Source organism: Zosterops lateralis (assembly GCF_965231275.1).
Source record: "Zosterops lateralis genome assembly, chromosome: 2".
In the NCBI taxonomy this organism is placed as follows: Eukaryota; Metazoa; Chordata; class Aves; order Passeriformes; family Zosteropidae; genus Zosterops; species Zosterops lateralis.
The window spans coordinates 81,997,657-82,024,552 of record NC_139763.1 but is presented as its reverse complement, the minus strand read 5'-3'; the positions used below and the strand labels follow the sequence as shown (position 1 = coordinate 82,024,552).

At 35.8% G+C, this 26,896-nt stretch overlaps 1 protein-coding gene across 3 annotated transcripts in view; it reads right to left on the bottom strand.

Annotated features, from left to right (window-relative positions):
* The window catches only part of GRM5 (glutamate metabotropic receptor 5), a gene marked incomplete at both ends in the record, with an annotated part of 228,923 nt that overhangs the window by 47,907 nt on the left and 154,120 nt on the right, over positions 1-26,896 (bottom strand). For all 3 annotated transcript variants that reach the window (XM_083881469.1, XM_083881467.1, XM_083881468.1), the window contains one exon: positions 5,702-5,937. In XM_083881469.1, the coding sequence (XP_083737595.1) occupies positions 5,702-5,937 (236 nt within the window). The remainder of the gene's footprint in view (positions 1-5,701; positions 5,938-26,896) is intronic.

The window sequence follows — 26,896 nt, the reverse complement described above, 5'->3', positions numbered from 1 at the left end:
CACACTGCTTCTTTCTCTGAATAAAAAAAAATAGTAACATGTCTGTGTGGGCTCCTGGCTCAGATTATATCAGGCTGCTAGAAAATTCAGATCTGGATTTATTCCTTACAGCTTATTTGCCTTTGGAAACTTCCGGATCTGACCCAGCATCACTGTAAAAGTAATAATAACAGTGTTTGAGTTCCAGGTCTGAAATGTGGGGCATAAAAATGAGGGTTGGACCATAATTCAGCTTACCAGTGCCCAAGCATGAGTATCAAACTGAATGACACACAGGATTTATTCAGGAGAAATAAAATGCTTTCTAATTCACTGTTTAAAAAGCAGAAATGAATTTTAACTAAATTTGTTCTGCTTTTATTTGCAATCTAAAAATAAAAGTATAGGAATGTTAAATCTGAGGAATAGGATGTTTAAATGTGACACATTCCTTGAAATATGGAAAATGCCTTTCCGTTCTGACAGCACTTAAGTTTTGTTGGCTGAGTTCTGGTTAAACCAATTTTGGCATTAGAACTTACATTTAATCAACAGATTTGCATGTTGCAGTTGAAAAGACTGTTTTATTCCTTCATTCTCTCTGGAAACCCAAAAGAGTGATTTGTTAAACCAAATTTCTGCTCATCTGAAACCTTTCTGTGTGTCCTTTTGTACTCATTAAAAATAGATGGAACTGGATGAGATTCAGCAAAGAGGTAAGTATTTTTTGAGCTTTCATTTTATGTGCACATTAAGCTGCAAAACTTTTTTTGTATTTATCCCAAATTTCCCTAATCTCCCTTTCTGCAAATAAAGTCACTCATTCTTAATCCTCTTCTAAATTGCTTGGAGATATATTGGTCATCCTCCTTTTATGAGAATTTTTACACCCTCGGCAAAAGCACTTTTATCTCAGAGAAGCCACATAGTTAAACCACGGATGGAATTTGGGATTTTTGCATCCTTTTTGCATTCAGATTGCCACTGCAAGTTTCCTTTACCTGGGAGGACCAGGACACCTGTACATCACTGTGTGTTCTTCCCTAGAAACCCTGTCACTGGGGCCTTGCTCCCAGCGATGTCAGGCATAAGCTGCTTTCTTCACTTCCGGTGCCCTCTATGTCTTGTTTGTGGCTGACCTTTGCCTGTGATGACCCAGCCCCATAATTTCCCTTTTGTTTTCTACTTCACTGCTTTGAACTACAGTATTTAATATCAGGACCCTACTGTAAGTACCTGAACAAGTGACCTATCACCTCCCTCCAGATTCTCATTCCCACTGTTCCTTTACATGAAACTGCTATTTTTTTCTTAAGTCTGTAGTCTCTTCCAGTCAAAGCAAGATACTGCACTTCTTCAGCATCCTCAGCCTCTATTTATTTACTCTTTATTGTCTATGACTTAGGTCACAGATACTTGGGATGTGTATTCTGGTATTGGGCTGTGTTTGAGTATCACCATAAATGCTCTTTCATCCGTGCCTCTAGCTTTTGCACAGCATGGGAAAAATAATATCACTTGACAGTGCAGGTAAAATAAATAAATTAACAGACTGGTAAATGTAATAAATATGCTTCTGCTGCTGGTGACTTTGAGGACTTGCCTTTTTCCAGTAATGTCCATTGAGCCAGAGCTTCACCACATAATTAACTTATGTTGGGTTTTGTTTCTGCTTGGTGTTAAGATGTACTTTTAAAACACCCTCACTAGGATGAAAAGGTACTAGGAATTAGAGGTCTGGTGGGAACCCTGTCTGAAAGAAAGCAATCACATAATCGTCTAGTCTTCAAAGGTCTAAAGACAATCAATACCAAAGGATTAGATTAGCCTTTTGAGACCTGAAGCTGGTCATTCAGTGGAGTTACTCATCTGGATCAGCTTGCACACTTATTTATGAATGTCTTTGAATTATGGTCTTAGATATTAAAAAATCTCTGACTGGTTCTAGAGGTGAAACCAACCCCAAATCTCATAAAATCCCTAGTGTTTGGAGGCCATTTAATGCCTCCTTTTACACATACATTTTAAACTCTTTGTTCTGACTCTTGTTCTTTGGAGGTAGCTTGTAGCAGCAGCTCTCCTGTGGCATGGAGCTGATTACACCGAAAATCAAGTCAGATAAGTCTGTGAACTTCTCACTTTCTGTAGTGCTCCAGCTGGGCAGAAAATCAATGTTCTTAGCAGCTACAGCAGTGACACCCATTTGGATTAAGTGAGTATGTTCTAATCTGCAAATGAAAAATGAGCTGGATGCTGAAATTTTCAACTCAGTGTGAAGTAAGCGTATGTGAAGGGATGGAAACTTTTTAGTGCTTAATAGAAATGAATTGCGAAAAAGAACTTTATTGGTTTTGGATTCTCTTTGTTTGGCTGGTTTCATAACTTTATTAAACATATCTTAATAAATCATGTATTCTTTAATAATAATACCTGCCCTGAAACTGTCTATGAATACCTTACTTTAAAAAGTGAGAAAAATACTCACAAGTCACTGGAGATGATTACAATGATTTATGGCTTCATGTATTTTCTGTTACAGAGATAAATGTAACCTAATATTCTACTAGGCAGGATTCATCAAAGCAAATGCAGAGATTTTAACAGCTAAATTCATAGCTGGTGCATAGGTGAAGTCAGTTATTACTTAGATTTCAGCCACATCTTCCTGTGTTTATTTTCTTATTGAATAAACTTGATTATACTGTTAAACATTGTTTGTGTATTCGTGACAACACAACTAGATTAAAGAGAATAATTAATTTTGTTTCCCATAACATAATGGTTACTGCTTTTTATATAGATGCATTCATTTAATAATGACCTTGTCTATTAACATCAGCTCTATGTTTATCTTTTTATCTTTATTCTAAGAAGTAAAGAATTGCTTGACCTTTGATGTATAAAATAGGTTTTGGTTTCTCTCCAGCAGTTCTTATTTAACCTAATCTCATTAATTGTAATCCTAAGAAACACCTGTAGCTTTATTTTTCTTAGTGTGTTGGGGTTTTTTAATTTTTTTATGCAGTTTCTGGCAAAGACCACATATTTAGTTAGATAAACTAAAGGATATAGTCCTGTTTTCTTACCAGGTGGAATCAGAACCAAAACTAATTCCTCATCATGCAGAAACTCTTAAGACAATCTGACAAATTATTGTGACCACTGAGGGCAAGTATCATTTTTACAATTGTGAAGTCTGAACTGAGGGAATTTAGGACTCACAACTTTGAGTGTTTGAAATAAACAAATATAGGAATAATATAATATAGGAGTAATATAGGAATTTTCAAATTCATACAGGTGATATAAAAGGAGGCAGAAACAACAATTACCATGCCAATTTCAAATATTCATGGTAATTTTGATCTTAAAGTCACAGCATCAAAATCTCTCATTCTTGCAGTTCTCAGTGAATATATTTATGTCTTTCTTGCTGGTTAGTCCGCAGAGTGGAGTAACTTCAAGTTTCTTCAGTATATCATAAGCCCTTGCCTAGTTTTAGAGCTATTATGGAAAAAATAGCATAGGTATCTCAGCACTTAAGGCACAAAAAATGCCATTAAGTATCTTTGCATGTCATCTTTCAGGCCAAACTTTGAATTTCCTTTAAAGGAATTTTGACAGATGGTCTAGATAAAAAATCAAAACTATAAAACCAAGTAATACGATGACTAACTTCTTCCTGTGTGAAAACCCTGACTAAATGGACAGTTTTAACTGACTGCTGAGCATAGTGTCATTAACCTGGGAAATTCCACATTTGAATTAACTTTTTTTGCCCTACAGCAACTATAATATGGTTTTCATTTTTTTTTTTTACTGTACATATCATAGTCCAGCACTGAATATTACAATAAAACTGAAGAAAAGGAAATTAGAGCAATCTATTTGGAAAAAAATCTTCTCTATTCATGATGTGCAAATCAGAAGGTTTGGATTTTTGCACCTTTTTTTCTGTCTTGGACGTTCCAGGTTTTAGCAACTTATTTGAGTTGTGGTTCTTTGTGAGAAAGCTTTCAGCCATGAGTGCCGTTCACACCAAACTATTCAAGCTTTATGATTAAGTTGTCTTATATCCATAACTGGGTGAATTTGTGTATAAAATAACATCTCCCAACAACCCCATGATAATTTTTCTGTGGTGATGAATTTTATTTTAGATGCTATAAAAGACTCTCTAGGCACTTACATTTCATAGTTCCCAATCTTTCACATAAAATATAAATCAGATTCACACATTGTTGGTAAAAGGTAAGTTAAAAAATAAACAAAGAGAATTCAAATTAAAATGTTTTTTACATGGCACAGTGATAGAAACCAGGTCTTTATTAGCCTGCATCCAGCTATGCCCATTGCAGTGACATCTCAGGAAACAGGTCTACATTATCATGAGAAAAATCAATGAAGTTTGCTGCTCAATATGCAGTATCTGTCAATAGTGAAAATAAAACCTGTTTCAGACTGTGTTGGAAGGGTAATAGAACAAAAATAGTAGGGAAAAGTCAGTTGAATGTGGCAGGTGTACACCGAGATTCTGGGATTCCTAGATTTAATTTACATCTCACTCACAAATTTCCACTGCAACCTTGTCCAAATCAAAATGAAGACTTGAAGGTCATTAAGAGAGATTTAGGTAGGGGTTTGTGTTGGATAAATCCAAGACTCTGATCTTTTAAGACATTTCTTGGTCTCATGGGTGTGACATTTTAGGGGGGAAGAACCCTTGGGGTTTAGAGCTGTAGTTGGACTAATGCCCAGGCACAGCACCAGCTTATCCCCAACACTGCCAGAAAACCCATTGTATTAGTGATCTCTCAAGGGTCAGAAATAGTTAAAAATTTGCCCAGAGAGTTACAGAGTATGAGAAGGGGCTTGGGAAACAGTCCTTCTAGCCACAAAGGAAGAACTCTGAACAAAGGACCCCTTTCAGGTAGTCTGGGGGTCCCCTTGCTGAGGCACTGAGTTGTCGGTTCCTGCTGTGCCTCTTGTTGCTTTACTGGTGCCAGAGGGACCCATGCCCTTTGGAATGCAAGGCATGGGTGCCAGTTCACAGCCTAGACAACATTAGTACTACTTGCCATCTCATGAAATTAAGAGCAATTAACAGAATTAATAAATAATAAAAAACCCCGAACAAACCCCCGGAAAAATGTACCACATCTATCTGTTGTGCAGAAATGACAAAATATCGTGGAAGCTTTTGCTAAAATTAGTACAATTGAATGAAAATAGTTCAGCTCAAAATGGCATATTCTGAAATTACCCATGGCTGAAAGAAAACCTAATGACATCTTTCAAATCACGTAGTGTTTTATATGAAGTTCATAAATAATCATCACTGCCGTATGCACTTCATATAACTTTTAGTATGTTAGCTCTCTCATTGCTTTGGTGAGCCAAAGCAATATGATTAGCTCTTTTTCTGAAAAGGCACATTTAATTTTGTGTTGCAGCATTTTTGAAAGTGCTTACATGCCTATGGAGGTGGAGGAGCAACAAGTTTTTCAAATACAGAGAGGAGTTAGGTACTGAAGCTCTCTCTGATTCTTTGGAAATCTGAACACTTTTCAAATTGTCCTTTTCATCATTTTGAAAACAGCAAGCATTGCAAGTACAGCTTTTTTTCCCTCCAATCCGACTCAATATTTCACCAGACCCTACTGCATCAGACCAGACCTTCATTCACATTGTTTCACACAGCAAAAGTAATAAATTCACTTACTTGTGCAAGTCTTGTTATATTTAGGATTCTCTTGAGGAAATCCTTCCAACCGGCACTGGAACCTGTGCTGCCAAAATTCCTGAAACCATGGGTTCCTGTGATTAGTTTCCGGCCGAAGCTGTAGGTAGTAATCATCAAACCATTTCACGTCTGGAGACTGCAGCTTGATTGTTATCCCACCAACAGCTTCATTCTGGTACCCTTCTGTCACATCGTACCTGTCTGCCCAGCCATCACTGCAGGGGTAAAGGAAAGGGACACAGCATTGGCCATTCAAAGGAATAACAGAAGAGCTTCCTTAACATCAAAAATCAGAGCCTGAGAGCACACACACTTTAGCTGTTGTGGTTCTGAGTGGAGTCTTGTAAAGCACCTCTAGCTCTTCAGGAGGAAGAATTCAGTGTTTTGCTTACATTGGCTTGATATCAGGACCTTCTACTTAAGTTATTATCCTCCTCATCCTCCAGATCAGGTAATTGAAACAACATAAAAAATCACAGATCCTGAAATCTGCTGTGTAATTAAATGCATCTCTTCATCAATTAACCTCATTGAGCTGTGTGGAGAAAACCTTGAGTTCAGCATTTCCCTGACACTGGGTTGATGCTACTCTTACTTGAGAGGATGTGACTTTGAGGACAGGACCTCTCATTGTGCAAAGGGCAGGACTGTGCTGCAGACCATGTCCATACTTCTTGATGGAGCATGCCACAAACAGCCAGGAGCAAGCCTTGAATGGGCTGGCACTGCTTTAGCAAAAACACCAGCACAGAGACAACATGGCATTGTATCTGAAGCAATTAATCTTCTCTGCAGACATGGCTAATGAAGCTGGGCAGAACATTATGCAGATCCAGATGTTACTCCTATTTCTCTGTTGCTTGCGGCTGGAGCTTTATGGAGTTGTGTGATACTGTACTGCACACAGAATTTTAAAACCCTTCTGTTAACCTTTCAGCTTGCAACACTGACCACAAAGAGACAGAAGCAACTAAAAACCCCATTAAAAAAAAAAAAAAAAACACAAAACATCATTAATTTCTCAGGATAATTTCCCTCTCCTTGTTTTCACAATGGATTTTCTTGGAAGTACTGCATTTATGAAGTTTCACTCAACCCTAAAAATGTACATAATCTCATTAGATCATTTCAGATTTCTTCTGTTTTACTGTGAACATGATATTTCAGTTTTTCAAAAGCCCAGGCCTTACAGTCAGAGACTTAGAGAAGAATCTAGATTAGCTTTTTTCCCCCTCTAAAAAAATCATGGATGTTGACTATGGAGAGTACCTTTAAATCCTAAAAGTTGAATAACTGAAGGATAAAACATAAGCTCAACTTGTTTTATTTTAAAACAACATGATTTGTTTAAAGTTAGCCCTTCTGTAAGTTAGTCATCCTGCAAGTGATGTAGGTGACCTTTATGTGTGTGGATCTGTTGTTCTATTTTGATCATTCACTGCCTGTCTTAAACTTTTCTTCTGCACTGCAGACCAGGCAGGAATCCTGCTGGAGACACCTGGTCCCCAGGACATTCTTTATGCTGTGCACTCAGCTGTCCTCACACAGAGCAAAAGCCCTGAGAGAGTGTCTCCTGCACAAGACACTATTTCAGCATAGCCTGGACTCTTGACTACATCTTCTTAGCACAGCTACAATGTCAGTAAATAGAAGCTTCACCAGGGGAAAAAAAAAAAAATCCAGTGTCTGGAATCAAAATGAAGGAACCATTAAACATACTTCAGATTTTAAATACACTGATTTACTCAGCACAGAAGAGTAAAATATGCATTCACCAAAGGAGAAAGATGAGCTTTGCTGTTTATCTTGAAGATAACATGGAAAATTTACCTTCCAGCTTAGGCATTAACATAGGTGTTAACATTCCCAACTGCACTCAAGTGGCTCAGGAAGACAACACCCACTTCCACCAGGAATGTTTACTGGACAGAGTTAAAACCCATTATGGGTTGTTTTGTGATAAAAGCCACAGAAGGTGTTTTAAATTTATGACTGATTTAACCTTTCTTTAAAAGATTCATCTTGTTCTTTGGCAAGTTTTTAAGCAGTTTTATCCACCCTCAGGAAACCTGACAAGTTTTTGAATGCAGGAAGGTTTGATAGGTTTTGTAGTGTGGGATTTAAAGCCATGCTGTCAGTATCCCAGCTTTATGAGTTGTCTCATAGAAAATCTAGAAAAAAAAGCTTGTTTTCTTGTAATTAATTTCTTTATCATTTTCAAAGGAGCAATTTTGCAGATCTAATCCAGCAGGGTGCTATAAAATTGACAGTATTACTTTATGATTAGCGATCCCCTTTAAGAAGATTTACAACAAAGATATCATTTTATACCTTTAAATTATTAAAAAAGATGAAAATGGCAACTTCATATTACATGACCCTCCTTCTCAACTTTTCTGCAGGAGAGCTTAATTCAACAGAGATGCTTCTTATTCAAAGTAATGTTTCAGCTTAACTTCTTGAGCAAAAGGGGTTTAAGAATATTATATAAAACTACTCAGAGTGTGTATTGTACAGACAATGATGTAGACATAACAAAGCCTTGGATAATGTGGCAAAGCAAATGCTAAAGTACTATCTCAAAGCTGGTGAAAGTGGAGTAGGTAAACAGGAGAGAGTGAATATTAAAAAAATCTAGTTGTTAGTTTCAGAGATGAAGGGTGAACCAAAACCTGAGATGATCTAGAAAACAGGCTTGGTTGAATTAAGTGAAGATTTATAGCCTAAAGAACCAAACACATTTTGGTGCTATTTGTCTTCAGGTACATCAAAAGCATCAGCAAAAAGATCACAAATTGTTTATCATATTGAGATAAGCATTCAGGGCTTAAACTGAAAAGAGAATGACTCATCTTAGACACCAGGAATGTTTTCTCACAGTAAAGAGAATAAGCTTGAAGTGAAGACTCTTAGGGGTGTCAGAGAGCAAGACAGACAAGCATTCATCTGATATAAATGTCCCTGTCCTGGTGAAGGGATGACAGTAGGCTACCTGACTTCTTGATATTCACTATGCATTAGAAGTTGTTGAAATTTGACATATGTCTGGGAATGATGATTTTGTAAAACCCAGCAGGTTAGACAAAAAATTCAAAGAAAGTTAAAACAATAACTTCACAGTTTCCCCAGCTTCTTGTAATGTTTTACCTTAGTTATTTTTTCATTATCATGTTTTTTCTTTCTCTATAGTTGCTATGGGAAGCAATAAGAAAGAGAAATTTATTTAGGCAAAATGATGTGTTAGGCTATACACACAGCTAATTCCAATGATGCAGTTAGAAGCGTGCACTGGGTCAAAATTACTCTAAATGAAAATGAAACTGTTTCATCTGTCTTTTGTTGGGTGAAAGGAAGGTTTTTATATCTAATCCCCAAATAACACTATCTCAGTATAATTAAGATAATCCTTTGAGGTTTTAAAACAGAAAAGAAATTCTACATTCCCTAATTCAGACATTTTGGTTGACAGTCTGAAGTAGACACAGATCTGGCCGTTTAAGGCCACTTGCTCAGTTTTGACTATTCATAACATCAATCTGTAATGTTGGCCCTATATATAAGACTTGTGGCTTCCATTGTCCAAATGACCTTTGTCATGGGATATGACACTCCAAAACCAATGAGATGAGATATCATATTTAAACAACTACAAAATGATTTGCACAAACTGGCATTCCTACAAACTAAATAGACACAGATTTAATTTTTAAATATTACGAATCTTTTATACTTCTTAAGACATTTCTTAATTCTCAGCTAAAGGGTTTATAATATTGATTTCAGTGAATATTGTCAGATTCTTGAGAAGCCTTTCAAGGAAATAAGGAAATTCTGCCAGATTTTAGGGACAGCTGGACTAAAAATGTTTTGAAGTGGAAAATCCTATACTGATGAAGAGATTAAATAAAAACTATAACTTACTATTTTTCCATTCAGTGCCACAATATCCTTTGAGGACAACTTCAGATTTAAGTACTACTGAACAATGCCAGTGGTTATGGTTTTGTTTCATTCCATCAGCATCCTGCCAGAGTTGGAACTTTGCTGTTCTGAGAACCAAATTACACAAAACAATACACGACCTGTGATTTGAAGACCATTAACAATGGTCTGCTTCAAAATTTAGCAAGAGAATGTGTTGGATAACACAAGAGGAGAAGAACAAGCAGGGACACTGTGCAAATTGACAGTCCCTGAAACTATGGCAACCCTTTACCTTCACTATTTTGTGAATATTAGACAATCAACTATTTTAATTTTATTGTAGTAACAAATTTAGCAACAATAAGTTGCAAATATGATTTTTTGGCTACTGGAGATAGTTTTGTTAGCTGCTCACTTTTAAAAAAAAGTTGCTATTGATAAGCTATCAAGGTATCAGGTATATACTATCAAGATCTATCCAGTACTATTAAGAATATACTATCAATATATAAAGATTTTTTGGGAACTGACTAAGTAAGTAAGTAACTAACTAACTAACTAAGATGGTGGAGTTCTCTGCTCTAGGCTGCTGGCAGTCCTGGGTGGGACAAGGTAGCAGGGAGAGATGTAATGCTAAACCAACTACAACTACAGTCTGGTGGACATCCAGAACACCAGCTGGAGGTGGTGTTCCTGCAGAAGCTCCTCCCCATGTTGCCTGATGCCCTGTTTTTTTATACCAGTTCTTTAGACCATAGAAAGCTGAAGAGATGTCTACTAGTTTGGTCCATTAAGTGATTCACTATACTGAAAAAAGTTTTCAGCTCTTGGCTCTGGACAAATTATGATCAGTAAACTGCTGTGAGTTAGTACCAGCGAGGTGGCAAATGTAGCTTTAGGATTTCTGTGAAAACCACCTGGAGAATTCAGCACACATTCTAAACCTCTATTTCTAAGATTATACAAAATACAAAGAGACACATGTGTACAACAAAAATAGACTCCCTTTTGCAAACTGTTCCACTTATTTTCTACACTGAAAATGCAGCAGGGCATTGGAATCTGTTGAGCTGATTTCTTTTTCTCTGAAGTCCCTTTCAAGCTATAGCTAACATTATTACAGTTAATGAGTGCATTCATTAGGCTGTAGACTGGTCTCTTTTTTGTTATGCAAAAATCTGTTTTTAGGCAGGCCACATAATAATGACAACTGCTGTTCTGCCCACATCTAATCACTCTCCTGCCAAAAAAATCTTACCGATAGCATTTGAAAAAATATTTTTCCACCTGTGTAGGAGTTTTTGTCTAAGGACTTGCTTTAATTTTCCTTTCATTGTATTTCTCTGCTCTTCCAACGTTTTTTCCATGTATTTTAACAGCTCTAAAAGTATTAAAGAGTCCTCACGCCCTTCTCAAAGCACTACTGCTCTTGATAAGGTAAATTTTTTGGTTAATACTGAGGGGAGGGTGGCATTGCTTTTGCTGAGCAGCTGTAAACGGATGCATTTTGATGAGTTCATTTTATAATAACTGTGCATGCAATGAATTCTTGTTTTTCTGCCTCAATTTTTTTAGATTGCTGATCTTTTTTTTTTTTTTTTTTTTTTCCTTCTTTTTTTTTTTTTTTTTTCTTTTTTCATGCATACCATAAAGAGAAATAAATTTAAGGCTAATTCAAATGAATGAAATGACTTGATTATTTTTAGGCAGTATGGCCCACAGTTTTCTACAAGATGATAGCTAGAAGTAGCTATGCAGTGAATTTGGCAGATACCTTACGCAGGGGATTACTGGTACTAATTACTTGCTGAGTATAGAAACTTCCCCAAGCTGAGAAAGGTTGTGATGGCAACTTGAGGGATCGGTAGCCTATAGCAACATCTAATTTGCATGAAAACAGAGAGCTGTGCAGCTGTGTTCATCTGTAGTTCAGAGCTGCAAAGTAATTCAGCCTGACTGTATTCGGTTGTACAACAAAATTCAGTTTCCAATGAGTGATTCCTAATTCTTTACGTTTGCTAGGTGTCAAAACTGATCATTTTAACTGAAGTTATATTTATACATGTAATGTCATATGAGGTGCCCCCCTAAGTTGAAGGGAAATTTGCCTGAAAACTCCTGAAAACACCAAGAATACTCAAATTGTGCAATATGCTCTTTGATTCTCAAATAATTCTTTCATGAGGAGAAGGAAAATATTTGACATATTTCCAAGAAGAAAGACATTTTGGATATCTAGACAACTTGGTTTTCCTAGGATTAAATGGTAAGCCGTGCTACAGTTGAAGTCCCTTACTTTTTTTGCTACATTCACTCTAGATCAATTATTTGTAAAGGCTTTGAGGTTTGTCTAGACAGAATAAACCTAGTTTTATCCAACTTTTCTTTGACAAGCTGATTTCTAAATTTGCTGTCATTCAGGGTGTCTTCCTGAAGTGCCCAGCTGTTCCTAGGGACTCAGTGCTACCTTGGGACGCTCTGATAATGCTGACAGTGTCATGACTTGGGTGCTGCTGTCAGTTAGAATCAAAACGAGAGCTCTGTGGGCTAAAGACGAAAGGGCAGTGATGGAATGTCTTCTTGTGATCTGTATAGAAATAAGGATGTCCTATCCTAAGGTAATGCTTGTCCATGTTCCAAGCAGGCAGTTCTGACACTGTGTGCAGTCTCCTGGCTATAGCTACCAGGAGAAACTGATAAGCCTTTAATAAAGGGCAGGGAGGGAGGAGAAAGCAGGCTCTTCATGACAACATGTCGTGAAAGGAGGAATGGGAAGCACCGTTCTTCAGGTTTTGCATTAGATAAGGATGGTCAAAAGAGAGTAAAACCAAATGAAGGGATGTTCCCTGTAGGAATACCTAAAATGTGTTTGGGAATGGGCCGTCAGACATCAGGACTGCTTCCATCACTGTTTTCTACAGGATAAAAAAGATTACTTCATATCCTTGAAGTGTATTTTCCAAATATGGCAGCAGCTTTTCTTTTCAAGAGTATTAATGCTGTTGAGTCATATTTATAATTCACTCTAAGCTCCTCTGCAAACTGTAAACTTCTCCTAGTGACAGCCTAAAAGCCACCACTTACATAATGTCAGCAACAGAAGAAAAACAGGAAAGGAAAAAGAATGGTTCATGTCTAAGCCACTTCAATTTCATATGTATTTACTGTGAAAATACAGATTTTTATCTTCTCCAGAATGCCAAACTTCAGGATAGCTTCAGGGCACAAAAAGTAGTGTCCATTGCTATATTATGTAATCTACAAAAAAAAATTTGTATAAACAAATACCAAAAAAAGTCATGAACAAGAATCAGGGCTTGGCAGAAAATATAAGAGAATACCTACTGTCTTGAAATGCTGTCACAAAGCTATTTGCTGTATATCCTGTGCCCCTGGAATGGAAACAACTCTGGGATGACCCTAAATGCAGAAAGATCCTCAGTTTGTTCTACAGCAGCACAGATATAGAAACCAGTGCTGCATTTCTATTCATGATTGCTTACATGGATTCAGAGGATTTTTTTATTACATCAGGTCCACCAGGAGAAAAATAACATATTCTGAATCAGAGTTATCTTATGATAGTAATTTACTAAGGCTGCGCACAGTGGTGTGCACTGATGGAATGATTCCCCATTAGACATCCAGCCACCACTTTTAGGGACATACAACAATAATCTATAAGATAAATTCAAACATAATCATATGAATGAACAGATAACCTTGCTACTTTAAAAATATTTCAGAAATGGGAAAAAAATTGTTTATGTGAAGCCATTTACTTTTTTGACAGAAAATGTAATACATATGATTTATACATGTATGTATACATGACTTATACATATATGTAATACATATATGATTTATATATGCAAATATATATACTTTTTTTTCCTGTGAGTATATATTTACAGGATTTTCAGCCTGAAAAAAAAAGTAGTATGCAAGAATCTCTCATGTCTATACATCAGCTATTATGTGCTTTTAAAGTGTATTTGTGAAGTTATTAAACTATGCTATGAAATATAATTCAAAACAACACTTGAGATGTTACCTCTTATAGAATAACAGTTTTAGTAATAAATAATGTACTTGATGTATAAACAAGGAACAGTATGACTACATCAGTGTAAATTAACATATCTAGGTATTTTATAGAGAAGTAAACATTAAACAAAAATGAGTTTAAAAGTTGAACAACACAATATAAAATTTAAAGAAGCATAAGTACATTTCATATTTCAGTAGTCATTCTTAATGGCAATGCATATGTTAACACTAAACCTTATTTTTTTGGAGAGAATTTGTTTATGACTAATCAGAAGCTTTAGGATGAACCTTTGAACATGGAACAGAAAGGTAAGGATTGTATGTTAACAATATTATTTATATTTTAGGACCTATTTTAAAACCATGCCTACCTACAAAGTTTCCACTGGTCTAATAAATAGAATGGAGGTAAGCAGAATATTACTTTCTAAAACATCTTTAATCTCCAGACTTTGCTGTATACTCTAGTAAATCCAGAGGGACTAATACAAAATTTCTAGTAGAACAATGCATAGCAAATTCTGCATGTGCAAAGGTTTTAAAATGACAGATGTTATGTAGGACTTTTTCAGAGAAAGAAAAAGGAATTTCAAGCCCATAAATGCAATAACTAGCATATAGTTATATAATAAAAACCAAAAATAAATTAATATTCACAGTCCCCCAGGGAGTCAGTAATTTAAATATTTTTTTAACATCCGGTTCAGCAAATGGAGTCAAATATGGAAAAGGAAACTGAACTAGACCTAGAATAATGACATAAACAGTGTAAATATACTGAAATTCTCTTCCTGCTGAAATCAGCTGAAGCTTTACCACTGATGTCACTGAGGACTGCCTCTTGCTTAGATCAAGACATAACTCTAGCTAATTCAGTGCCTGCCCTCAGAAAATATAATGTGTGATGACTAGTTCATCCCATCCAGTCACATTGGCATTATCCATGGATATACAGAGAATTGAGTTATAGAGCAGCTTTATGAACCCTTCATCTTCTAAAGCTCTATTCAGAATAATTCCAGCGTCATGGGCTATAAACATGACGTTCTTTTAGCCAACCGTTTGAGGAGGACTCATGACTGTCAGAAAAAGAACATCATTAGACAGTCATTGGCTTCAGAGAAAGTAAATGTGTCAAAGACCTTGCAGTCTGTCTACTCCTTGCTCCACAGCACTCAAAGCCACCTTCCTCTTGAAAAGAGTGTGTCATGTTAAATATGCTGACACCTCAGAGCTGTGATGCAATATGGACATCACAAGGTTTGAGAAGTCTGGATGAAAGGATTCATCACTGCAGCAAATCACAAATCTTTTACAAGAATCAGAGCTAGTCAACACAGAAATATATTTACATCTTGGTGGCACAAAGTAATCCAAAACCAGAGTGACTTCTATTGTTGTATCTCTTTAGGTAATTGGGTCTCTTTGAAAAACTTGGTCTAGTGGAAGGTGTCCCTTCCAACCCAAGCCATTCTATGACTTTGTGATTTCTTTCGCCAAAGCAGTTTGTATTTCTCATTGCTACAGATTTAGAACCATCATTTCCAAAAGTGAATCCACATCTATGCAGTCAACTAATTTTATATCCATTTGCCCAGAGCTTAGAGTTAGACATTTTAAGTAAGTGACTGTAACTCCCACAGTGAGGATTGATTCCTGTGTGGCCATCCACACAGACATGATAGAAATTTCTTTACTATTCTCAAAACAAAGCTCATGAAACCCAGAAATCTCCCACTAATGGTGTTCAGTAAAATTTTTTTACGTACAGTCAAGGCCCAGAAGAAGAATTTGAATAAGTTTAGCAAACACCAGCTCGCATGTTCTACCATTTTAAAGGGTGAGCATTTATGTCAGCAACATGAAGAAATAGAAGTCTGTCTTGAAGTGGTCTTTAGGATCATTTCAATTTGGGTGAAGGTAAGTGTGTAAATCATAACACCTGCTTACAAAATGGTATTCACCTTTCAAACAAGTAGAGAAAACCTTAGAAATTCACAGCCAGTGGCTTCTTTGCCATCTCTTGGTGTTTTGGTATGTCATTAAAAAAGTAATTTCTCTCAGCATAAATATTGCTGAGATTTCTTTGCACTGTGCTAACCCATGTGGAGGGCGAACATTTTTAAAATAAGGTGAGAGAACTAACAGATATGAAACCCATTAGATCAGGACCATTGAATTTTGCCTCGTTTCTCTGTTAAAGTGGGCCTGATTTTCATTGAATAGCACTTTTATGATTCCTTTGTTGTATTGAGTTGACACAGATTTGCCTTAACAAAAATAAAATGAAGCCCATGGGTGATCTGTACCCTAAGTGTGTAGTTGCCTTCTGTTTTAGAAATTTGCTTAAAAATACAAGTAGTCAAAATATAAAGTTGAAAAAATGCCATTCAAAATATGCTGAGAGAAAAAGCAAAAAATTGTGATAAGATGATCACATCTCAAGTAAAAATGCATAAATTAACACATTATCTGTGTTTAACTGTAAGTCTGCAAATAAAGGATCAGGATATACTTCTAACCTACTTTTGTTGAAGTTACTGAAAACAATGCTTATACTCATGCAAAGCCCTTAAGACATCATAATCAGGCTTTAGGTTTCTGAAATGTGGCTATGGCTACCACCACTGAATCCTGCCAGTGAAGTTTGTCAGCACCTCCACAGCATGTCTGTCTTTGAGAACACAATCTATCACTAAAACTGTTCACTCATCTACAAATATTTAAATCTGCTTTGGAGTTTTTTTGTCTTTAAATCTATTAAAACAAATCTTTGAAAATAAAGGAATCCTAATGAAAATAAAGGCCTACAGAAAAAAAATATAGTATATTGGGGTTATGTAAAAAGCTAAAATATGCATTCTGTAATACAATAACACAATTGGTTGTTATTTGACAAATTCTTTCAAAAATTTCATTGCAAAATGTGTTCCAGAATTAACTTACACACAGATCACATGGATGATATAAATTTAAAAAGTAGTGATGCAAAATCAATACCTGATTCTTTTTTTGTAAAATAAATTGTAATTTCATTAAATACATGCTTGTCTGTCTTGCAATTATATATCACAGATTTAAAAAATCTGAAAATTTGAAAAAAATATTGTTGTTTGAAAATTGACATTTAAGACATACCTTGTTAATATTTCAAAGTGACATGAAAGACATAGGGCAAGGTGATATGATTCCATCAGCAATTTTTTATTGGTTTCCTTAGTGTATCCATGACCTAAACCAATGATAACTTATGATGATAGAGACTAATCTATCATGATTTATCTGTTCATGCATAGCAAGTCTTTTCCTTGTGGCAACACTCTAAGTGAAAACCTCCAACTGAAGTAGCAAAGTATGTTTCCAACTAAAATGGCTCACATATGATAACACATTTTCTATCTATTCCTCTGTAAATGGCACAATAATTGTATCCCTAATTTAAACTCTTATTTACACATTTACATTTAAAACACTTTCATTCAGGATTCTTTCTCAAGGGCAAGTGTCTTGATGATTGCAACTGTTTATCACTAGCTTCATGGGCAACATAAACACTATTTATTGCTGGGAGTAGCTTAATGAATTTTCTTGTTTGACTGTATTTGAGCCAAATCCTAACATGAATATTCCACAGGAAATTTGATTCCAAATTTTATATATGGAGAGAACATTTTCCAGAAATTTGACTTGCCTTGGTCAGCATGAACAGAGAAAAACAAACCCTCTACATCACAGCTTTGTTTTCATATCTTGAACTTTTAGTTCCATAATTTAGTTTCCTCATTTTAGTTCATTCTTTACAATACTCTAGATATTTCATAACATTTTATGGGGATATCTTGGTAACATTGCAAATACTGAAGAAACAGCTCTTTGTCAAACAAACAAACAAACAAACAAACAAACAAAATGGAAAGAGCTGAATCCATATCCGTGTTGCCAAGCAACAGCTTTCAACTATGTAAATATAAAAAAATATAGAAGGAAATACTAGAGTCAAGGTGGGAACTATGCCAAAGCAGATCACTAAGCCACTTGAACATTTGAATGTACTTTCTTGAATCAAAGTGTCAGTAGAAAATCTTCTGTTTCCCTGGCTTAAAAGAAATGTTGATTGAGGGCATAGACTTGCTCTCCTAACTAGAAAAAGCACAATAAAAGGTAAAGTGAGAAGTGACTCTGAAAAGGGTTAATATTAGTAGGTTATAGTGCCAATGTGAGTTTGAAGGACAAAATCATATAAGTGCCAGGAGAGCTTTTGGTTGTAACAGCAAGTTTCAGTAGCAGCTTTTCTCAACAGAATGATGTAATTTAAATTTTGTCATAATAAACTCATAGAAGCTCTGTTTTAAATAGAATTATGCCAAGGAGAAAAATAAAAGAGAACTTTTTAAAAGAGCATTTTGCTTGTTTGGCTTAAAAATCTTTTGTGCCATAACCTATTGCTAAATCACTTGAAGACTTCAGAAGTACCTTACAAGAGTAAATAAATAGATGTACCTGACCTTTTCAAAGAAAGCTTACAAGAACTTTTCAAAAATGCACTGTATAGTCCAATATAGTAGTCTTGGAGGTTTTAAGAAGAGCAAAGAAAGCAATTTGAAGAAAAAAAAAAGTAGAAAAAAATCTTCTAAATTCTTCATGTTGAGAGACATTTAAAAATTTAGTAGATTCATGTATGTCAATTTTAATTAATTTTCATTTCAAAATCTATTGAAATACTTTTTCTAATCCATTTAACCCCAATCAATTTGAAACAAAGCTGCTGTGATTTTTTTTTTTTATCAGATAACTCTTTCAGAAAAACTGACTATCAATATGAAACCTAGATATTCAGAATAGTTTTATTTGACTGCCACGCTGTGATAAGTAAATAAAAATGGCCTGGGTACAATGAGTATTTTGTTTTATAATTTTTAAATCTGTGTTGCTTCAAATAAGATACATTGTATTGTTTCAGTACTTTTATTTACTTCTTTTTTTTTTAATTCAGTGTTAAAGACTGTCCTGCATATTCTTAACAATTAGTAAATATATCTTAAGAATATATTCACTTATTTTCATTTGTCAGTATCAGCCAGAACTCTGAGTGCCTCAACAGAGGATGCCAAGGTTTTATTGGATGACGATTCTTAGTTCCTGTTGTATTCAACATCCTGGCATGAATATTTGTTTATACTACTTAATAAAATGAAGCAAATATTCATCATTAGATCTCTTTTTGGCATTCCTTTTCCTATAGGTATCAAGCTAATATTATTTTTAATAAAATACTGTCTGCACCAATTTATTAATTGAAAATGTGAATGGACATGACTAAACAATTTGGTGGTTAGACCGTTAAGTTTGGAAATAGAACCCTTAGGCTGGAAAAAGACCTCTAAGGTCATTGAGTCCAACCATTAACCCAGCACTGCCAAGTCCATGACTAAAACACATCCCTAAGTGCCATGAGAACATCTTGATGATTTCTATGTAGTAGAACAGAAATACTGATGAGACTGAAGTAGCTCAGAATAACTTCTAAGGAACTTACTGATAGATCAATTTCTATCCTGACTGGAGGGAGAGAGGAGGAAGGTAAATATTATTCCCAGGAAAGTAAACACAGTGAAGGTTTGTGCAACCACAGTCTCATGGCTGCTGGCTTGTCACAGGTGAAATAACTGCAACATTCTACCACAAATTTTTGTTTAGCATGTTTCTCCAGAGATGTGAGTCTCTTACTATCATGCTATCAGTCCATGCATGCCTCTGCCCTCTGCAATATCCTGGGAAACTTACACACAGCCTACATAACACAAATACAATAGACCCATGGTGGTCTCAAAGACATGAACAAACACTGTGAAAACCAGCTGTTGGAGAGAGCAAAGCAGCCATTCCTTCTGAATATGCTATGTAAAGACACATCATCAGCACCAAGGAACTCCTGTGGTCTGTGAGTGGGCAGTGACAAAAAGCTTACAATATTTGCTGTCACTTGCCCAGCGAAGAATGCATATTCATAGGAAAAACAGCTTCTCCAGTGCAGTGGGACAAAAATTTAGCAATGTATTGTGTTTGTTGTGTTGCCATAGTTCAGGTTTCCTTGAGCCTGTTGTAGGGACAGGAAGGGCAAGAAAGAAACACTGTTGAGTAAATAAACAGAAAAAAAAAGCTCATCTTGAAAAAATGTTGTGTTTGAAATAGTGGCAGTATGTAGAAGGGGTAGAACAGCAGTCCATGTACTGCAGGTGGCTGGTAGAGCCCTGGGTGTGTGGACTGCATGGTACCCAACCTTGAGGGGTGGCTGCTTATTGGACACGCAGCTACTTCGTACTCTGAGACAGAAATTTCAGAAGCAGACAAAAGTGAACTGTAATTTAGTCCATCTAGTCATGGACTAAATTTTAACACAAGTTAAAATTAGGTCTACATGGCAAAGATGGAGAGAAAGGCAAGCCATGTGTCTCTGCACAAGGCAGGGGGTTGGAGCTAGATGATATTTAAGGTCCCTTCCAACTCCAACCATTCAACAATTCTATGATTCTATGAACCTTGGTGTAAGAAAGTGACAATAATTTTGGGCCTAAGCATATCAGCAAAACATTTTCCTTAAATAAATAAGTCACATACTGCATTATTTCTCATTTTTAAAAATTTCCTTAACTTGCACTAGAAATGGAATTATAATAAGTAATATGGCATGGGGAAATGTAAAATAAATATGCAATTAATACAGCAACAAACAAACAAAAAAAAGTAATTGCCAATGTAGAATTTTTTCAGGAAAGAACCTAGGGACATACAGAAACCAGTTTTACTTTAATTCCTTCCCATTGTTTACAGAGATTAAGTTGACTGGGAGAGATATGTTAATTTGGGAAGAAACATCTAAATGCAAGATGCTATTGATGATATAGTGCCATCATAACTGAGGTCTGAGGAGGCACCGTGCCAATGGCTCCACCTAATGTTCAGGCCAGTGATGTCATGAAGAAGCCACTCTCCTCTGACAGGTTACACAATTGTTTGGATTTTTTTTCTCTCTTTCTGACAGTAAATTAGGAATTCCACTAATTCCATTTGGCTGGAATAGTACAGGGCGTTACAGCTGAGTGTCTATCCACACAGAGGTGCGGACTACTTTTGATGAAATAAAGTAACTTGTGCTGATAATTTCATAGTTCTCAAAAGTTTGGAAACTTGTAATTACTCTTATGCTTGATTATAAAGCAAGATTATATAATCACTGTATTTTGTGACATTTGAGGGTTTTATTTTGAATTTATATTCCTAAATTCTCTGCTGTGCTGTGGACTATCTAATCCTATACAGGTTTGGAAGAATGACATTCGAATTAGTTTTAATGGGATAATGCATTTGATTTCTTAATTGAGAAAGATAATTAGTGATAGCAATGATCAGAGTACACTTGGAATTTGGGAATTTATTTCTGAACTCTTTGTGGGTTAAGAACCCAAGACTCATGGTTGTCTGGATTTGTCACACATCTATTTATATCCACCTATATTTTTATAATTGTTTTAACTACTTGATTTGCTCATAAAGAAGAAAGATGAAAAAGAGTTGTAGGAACATGAAGAGACAAAACTGCTTTAAACAACACCTTTTTTTTTCAGGAGAAAAAGAAAAAAAAAAAAAAAGAGGTAAATCAAAATACTTTTCTTGTAAGAACTTGTTTCAAAATAGACTCAGCAGCCAGGGTCTGATACAGCTAATGACTTCTTATATTTTGATTTTTTTATAGCCAAGACTGCCTTCTAAAGATCTGCCAAAAGGATTGTAAAGGTAATTTAAGTATTTTGTGAGGATTTTTTGTCCCAGAGAGGCTTCTAAAATAAAAGCACAACCTTATCTGAGATCCTTATATTAGTCACAGAAAGTTTAGAATCATAAAAGAGTTCTCGAAATTGCTTGGTGTTCTGAAATCAAAGTGCCTATGTGATGAAAAAGAATTAGGCAATAAGAATTGAAGGAAAAAAACCTTATGAGACAAATAAAAATAGTTTCTAAAAAGAAACATATAAATTTAATTCTCAGAAAAAAAAAATCCAGCCTAATCCCCTGAAATTCTTAAGGGAAAAAAAAAAAGAATATCAGATTCCCATACTCATGCAATTAACAGTGCCAGAAGTACTTATTGTTTTAAAATGACAAAAATGAAGATAATGCAAATAAGGACTGTCATTTAAAAAAGGAATGGGAAGAAAGACATGAAAATACCTGAATATGAGTTATTTTCCTAATCTGAGGCAGAGGTTCCCAAACCATGAAGTATGAGCCAAGTATATGGACACAACTGAAACTAATAAATTCTTCTGATGTACACTCTCTCAGTGGAATCTGTTCTCAGTGGTGTGAAATTTGGCTTATAAAAACTGGGAATAATTGATCCAGAACATTGCCTGCATAACATCCTTATGTTTCTCAGAAGGCTATACTTAGTTTGGCTATAGCATCAGTATTCTTTGACTAAAATAATTAGAGGTCAAGCTACCAAGAGTCTTGAGACAGCAAAACAAAACAGAAAGCTTTGATTACAGCTCGTGTAACAGGGCAAGGACTGAAGGCATGGGGAACATAATAGAGGTGTTTTATTTTGTTTCTCTTTTGTTCATGGGTTTCTTGGTGTTTTCCAGCAGATTGCTGTCAAATGTCTTGGGACATTTTCATGGGACTGTGTTTGGCACAAAATACTTGGATCATTCCCTGAAAATAATTAACATTTTAAGATTTTACTCATCCAACCAAACCAATATAACCAACAATATTTTATGCTCTTAAGTATCTGCTCAGCTTAAAGTGCAACACTTCCAATAGGAAAACAACAGAGAATTCTGGTTTTATTTTAGTGTTTGCTGATCTTGAAATTATTTCTACATTGCAGGAAGTCTTGTCTGTAAAACACACACACAAAAATGAATTTAATAATACAACAAAAGTGCAGCCACATTGCCAAACTGTAAAAGAAAAGTAACTCGCAAATTATTCAATCTTGAATTTCATGGCATATGTAGCATAAATTAAAAAAGGAAGAAAACTATGAAGACTGCAACAGAGAAAAAAAAAAGTAAAGGTTATTTACAGTGAAAGTATAAGAAAATTACTGCAGTTAGTTAGTTCTATGTGGGAGGGATAAATTTTCCTTTACTTTATTCTCTAAGATGCTTTTAACTGCCAAAGGACAACAGTAAAACATTCCAGAAAAGAGGTAGCAGCAGTGCCAACTCCAAATCTAAAAGGAAACATTACAAAAGTGCTATTTATATTAGTAAATATGGGGTGGTGAAATGCAGGGGAGTTCAAGAAATAGAGGTTGTATGGCTAACCATGGTCATTGAGCAGCATTCAAGTGACTCTTCTTAGTTTCATCTTCCTTTGACATGCCTTTTACTAATATTTATTGCTTTTGGCATAGTCATCTATCATTCCATGAGAAACCATGGTGCCAGAATTCCATGTCTTTGATATGATGCTGTCTCTTTGATCTGGTGTCCTTTCCCAACAGAACATGCCAGGCTTTGTCTGGTCCACTTTATTTAAACTTATCCTTGAGGTGTTCTTGACCTAGTAGCACATTAAGAAGCTCAAGTTATTAAAACAAAGCTCTCATTGATGCTGGGCATTCATCAGAATTGAGACCTCCTTGGACCTGAGAAGTTACAATGGAGCACCTGTTCTTTCTGGTTTTATTTTTAAAGATTTAATCTTGAAAGACAAAGATTTCTACTGATGTATATGTGTGCTGTGTAAGATGCTGATTCATTAGAACCAGCTATAAAAGTACCATGGATTTGATTTAGATATCTTTCATAAAGCAATTGCAATTCCAATTGTCATCAACTCCAAATTGAAGTATAATTAGAATTGCCTACTGTATTATAACTTAATTCAGAGTATGCAAACTCAACTTCTTCTAGTAATTTATAAAGAATAAGATGTTAATTTTATCCTGTTCCCTGGAACTTTTGCGATAACTGCTTGGAGGGATAGACAATGCAAACTCTTAGGTGAAACTGAATAATATCTTTTCTTCATGAGAACTGACATGAAAAATTTAACAGAAGTATATTTATTTTTTCCTTTTAATAAAGAAAAAAAAAGAAAAAGGTATCTAGGCTGAAATATATAAACCTCACTTCCATTGAAAAAGATGTAAGGCAGTAAATCTCTGTCTCATTTTATCAAAAGGTTTGCAATTCTGTGAACTTTGTGACAGACAATTTTCACTCCATCTCTTAAAAGACAGACATTCCTAATGGTTTCAGTTTTGTGGTGGGGTACATTGAAGTGTTGGGTCATGACTGTGTCCTCTAAGGCATGAAATAATTAATAGCTGCCTACAGTACTGAACAGTGGGTCTCCAATTCTATTCGTATTATATTCTATAATGTAAATTCAGAAAAATCTTTAATTTCTGAATTCTTTCTAAGTTGGTTTTGCTCTTGTCTTATTTTACATGACTAAGATTATATCAAAAAAGGAACTTTATGATATAAAGATTCATGGCTGGTCCTTGCTTTCATCTTCTGCATGATGACTATTTCACACAAACTATAACTTCAGTCCTGGGAAGATCCACAAATCCAGTCAACATCTCTTTGCATACCATTCAGACAGCCTTTCCACTTAGTGTTTAATATTCTTTCTCCAACCCAGTGTAGCCCACTTCACAGGATGTACACCAGCCTGGATGAACAAGGAGTTATGAAACCTTCTTAACATTTTTTTTTCCAAATCTGTCTTGGGTTTAGGGCATTTGCTTGACACACGTAAGTTCAGTCTCCTGTGGACCATGGAGAATCCAGAAGACAAGCTTCCTATCTCCTGGACAAGTGCTGTAAATATTAAGCTATTACATGCAAGGTAAGTATTATCTTTAACAACCTATCTCAGCAAAAGTAATAATGGTAAGTCTTCATGGGGGTAATCCATTCAGTAGGTGTTGGGCTTTATGTTGCACATTTGCTAATTAAGCCTGTAAGAGGATTGAGATACATGAATCTCCAGCTTGCAAACCTCCTTTTGGTCATGGGATATGATGGCATATCATGACTTTGGTCAGGTCTGTGGAGGCAGAACCACACCTCCCAATGACAGGGCCTCTCCCATCTCAGAGCAGTGGTCAGGCAGGAGAATGAGACAGCAAGGTGAGCTCTGAGACCTGAAGAACTTTGTTCAGTCTGAAGTGATGAGAACCATTGTGCAATAGGATAAGACCAGTAGGGAGCTGATGAAGGGAATATTGCTTGTTGTCCATATATAGCTAACAATAATTAAAACTTAAGAGTCTATTTCACTCTTATCCTGGGCTTCTCCATGCTACTCCACTGGTATTTAGGGGCCTTTCATACACAGATCTAATCAAACCTGATAGAATTCTTCCCTTGAAAAGCTGTAATCAACATAAAACCATCATACTAACCTTGTTCTGGCCATATGAAGGGATATACTGAGTAATAAAAGAGAAAGAAAAAGGTCAACTACTTTTCCATCATTAAGCAGGCAGTTATGCCTTGGAGCAAGAATGCAGATAAAACTACTGCTCAAATTTGACCTGTGCAGCAGCCTGAGAATTCAAACAGCTAGTATGATCTGAAGTCCTTGTAATCAGTTCAGTCTCATCTCATGAGGCATTTCTGAAAATTTCAGTATGAAGCATATTCATCATTTCTATGATTTAACTCAGATAATTCTCAAACACAAGGACACCTGGGTTTACATCCCTGTGCAATATCACATTGATTTTACTGAAGATTTCACTTCAGATGTGAATGAGCCTGGGGCATTCACCACACGTGTCAAATAAAGTAGCAGTTACCTGCTATAAGCCAAGCAAAGTAGCTCACATAAAACTTGTGAATACTACTCAGATTTCTTTAATCTTCTATGTAGAGTGATGTGATATAGCAATTTAGGATCCTGCCTTGATTTGTTTATTGGACTTGCAGTCTCAGCCTGGAAGCAAGGTGTTATGGTATAAACTGAACAGAGATTTTAAGGAATTTCCCTTAGCATAGACTACAATGCCTGGAAAGACACTCAAAAATGAGTGATGACTGCATGGGGTGCTGGAAGCACTAGAGTAAGAATGGTGTCACAAGTTGATTGTTACAAAAAAAAGTGTGAGGATGAGAAAAGAGCACTGATTCCAATCAGTGTCACATACTCTCAGAATAGCCCATTCCAAAATAACACTACTTAAGCTCCTGCAAATGAAGCAGCAAGAGCTAAAAATGAAGAGCAAAACCCGCAAGTTGTACATAAAAACATCCTTTTCAATGAAGACTCATCATGTAGTGAGTATGGAATACATAGTAGTGAGACATGGAATACAGCAAGACATGCCAGCCATGCTTTGGACAAAATGCAAGGAAGATAAAGAGGGTTTCTACTCAGCATTTGGAAAAAAGAAAGAAACGTATCCCATCTTAAAGAAAATAGTGGAATGATATTTAATTGTCTTGCTCACCAGAGATGCACAGAGTTAAACAAATAAATCTGTGAATGGTTTAAAGAGATGTTGCAACCAGAGCCCCGTTCCCAAATTCCTGTAGCTTGCTTGGTGGCAAGAATCTCAGCAGTGGACTAGGGCTCTGACATACTAAGTACTACATAACCAGTGAATAAAACTACAGTTCGTGTCCCAAACCAGCTATGACATAAGAGAAGATTTTGCTTTGGAGGGGTGGGTTGAATGGGTAGTGATGCAGGATTACCTTTGCATATGAAATCACTTTCACAGATACGGGTGTTTCAGGTGCCCAGCTTAGGGGCACTTTTAAACAGTCAGCCAAGTGGCCTCAAGAACAGAAAGTCTGTGCAAAGAAATAGAAATTATGAAGATGGATGAATGCAGCTGAGTTTGGAAAATGTTCCTTCTGTAACTTAACTACAAGCCAGGGGCCATTCTGGTGCATTGCAGATTATTAAAAAACCCAAGAGCAGACCCCTCTCTTTTTGCAGAACCACCTACTTGGGAGCTGTAATTTTTATTTTAGGCTCACTGAATCAGTAAACTAGGTTCCTTTTTTTGATTCAGCCATCAGACCTGATTTATTTAAAATACTTATCCATTAAGCCCATATTGCAGTACCTAGGAGAATAAGGAAGTAAGTAATACTTCAGGTAGTTGTAAATTAAATAAATAAATTAGAAGGTACTACATAGCTTAGCATTCTATATTTCAGCATT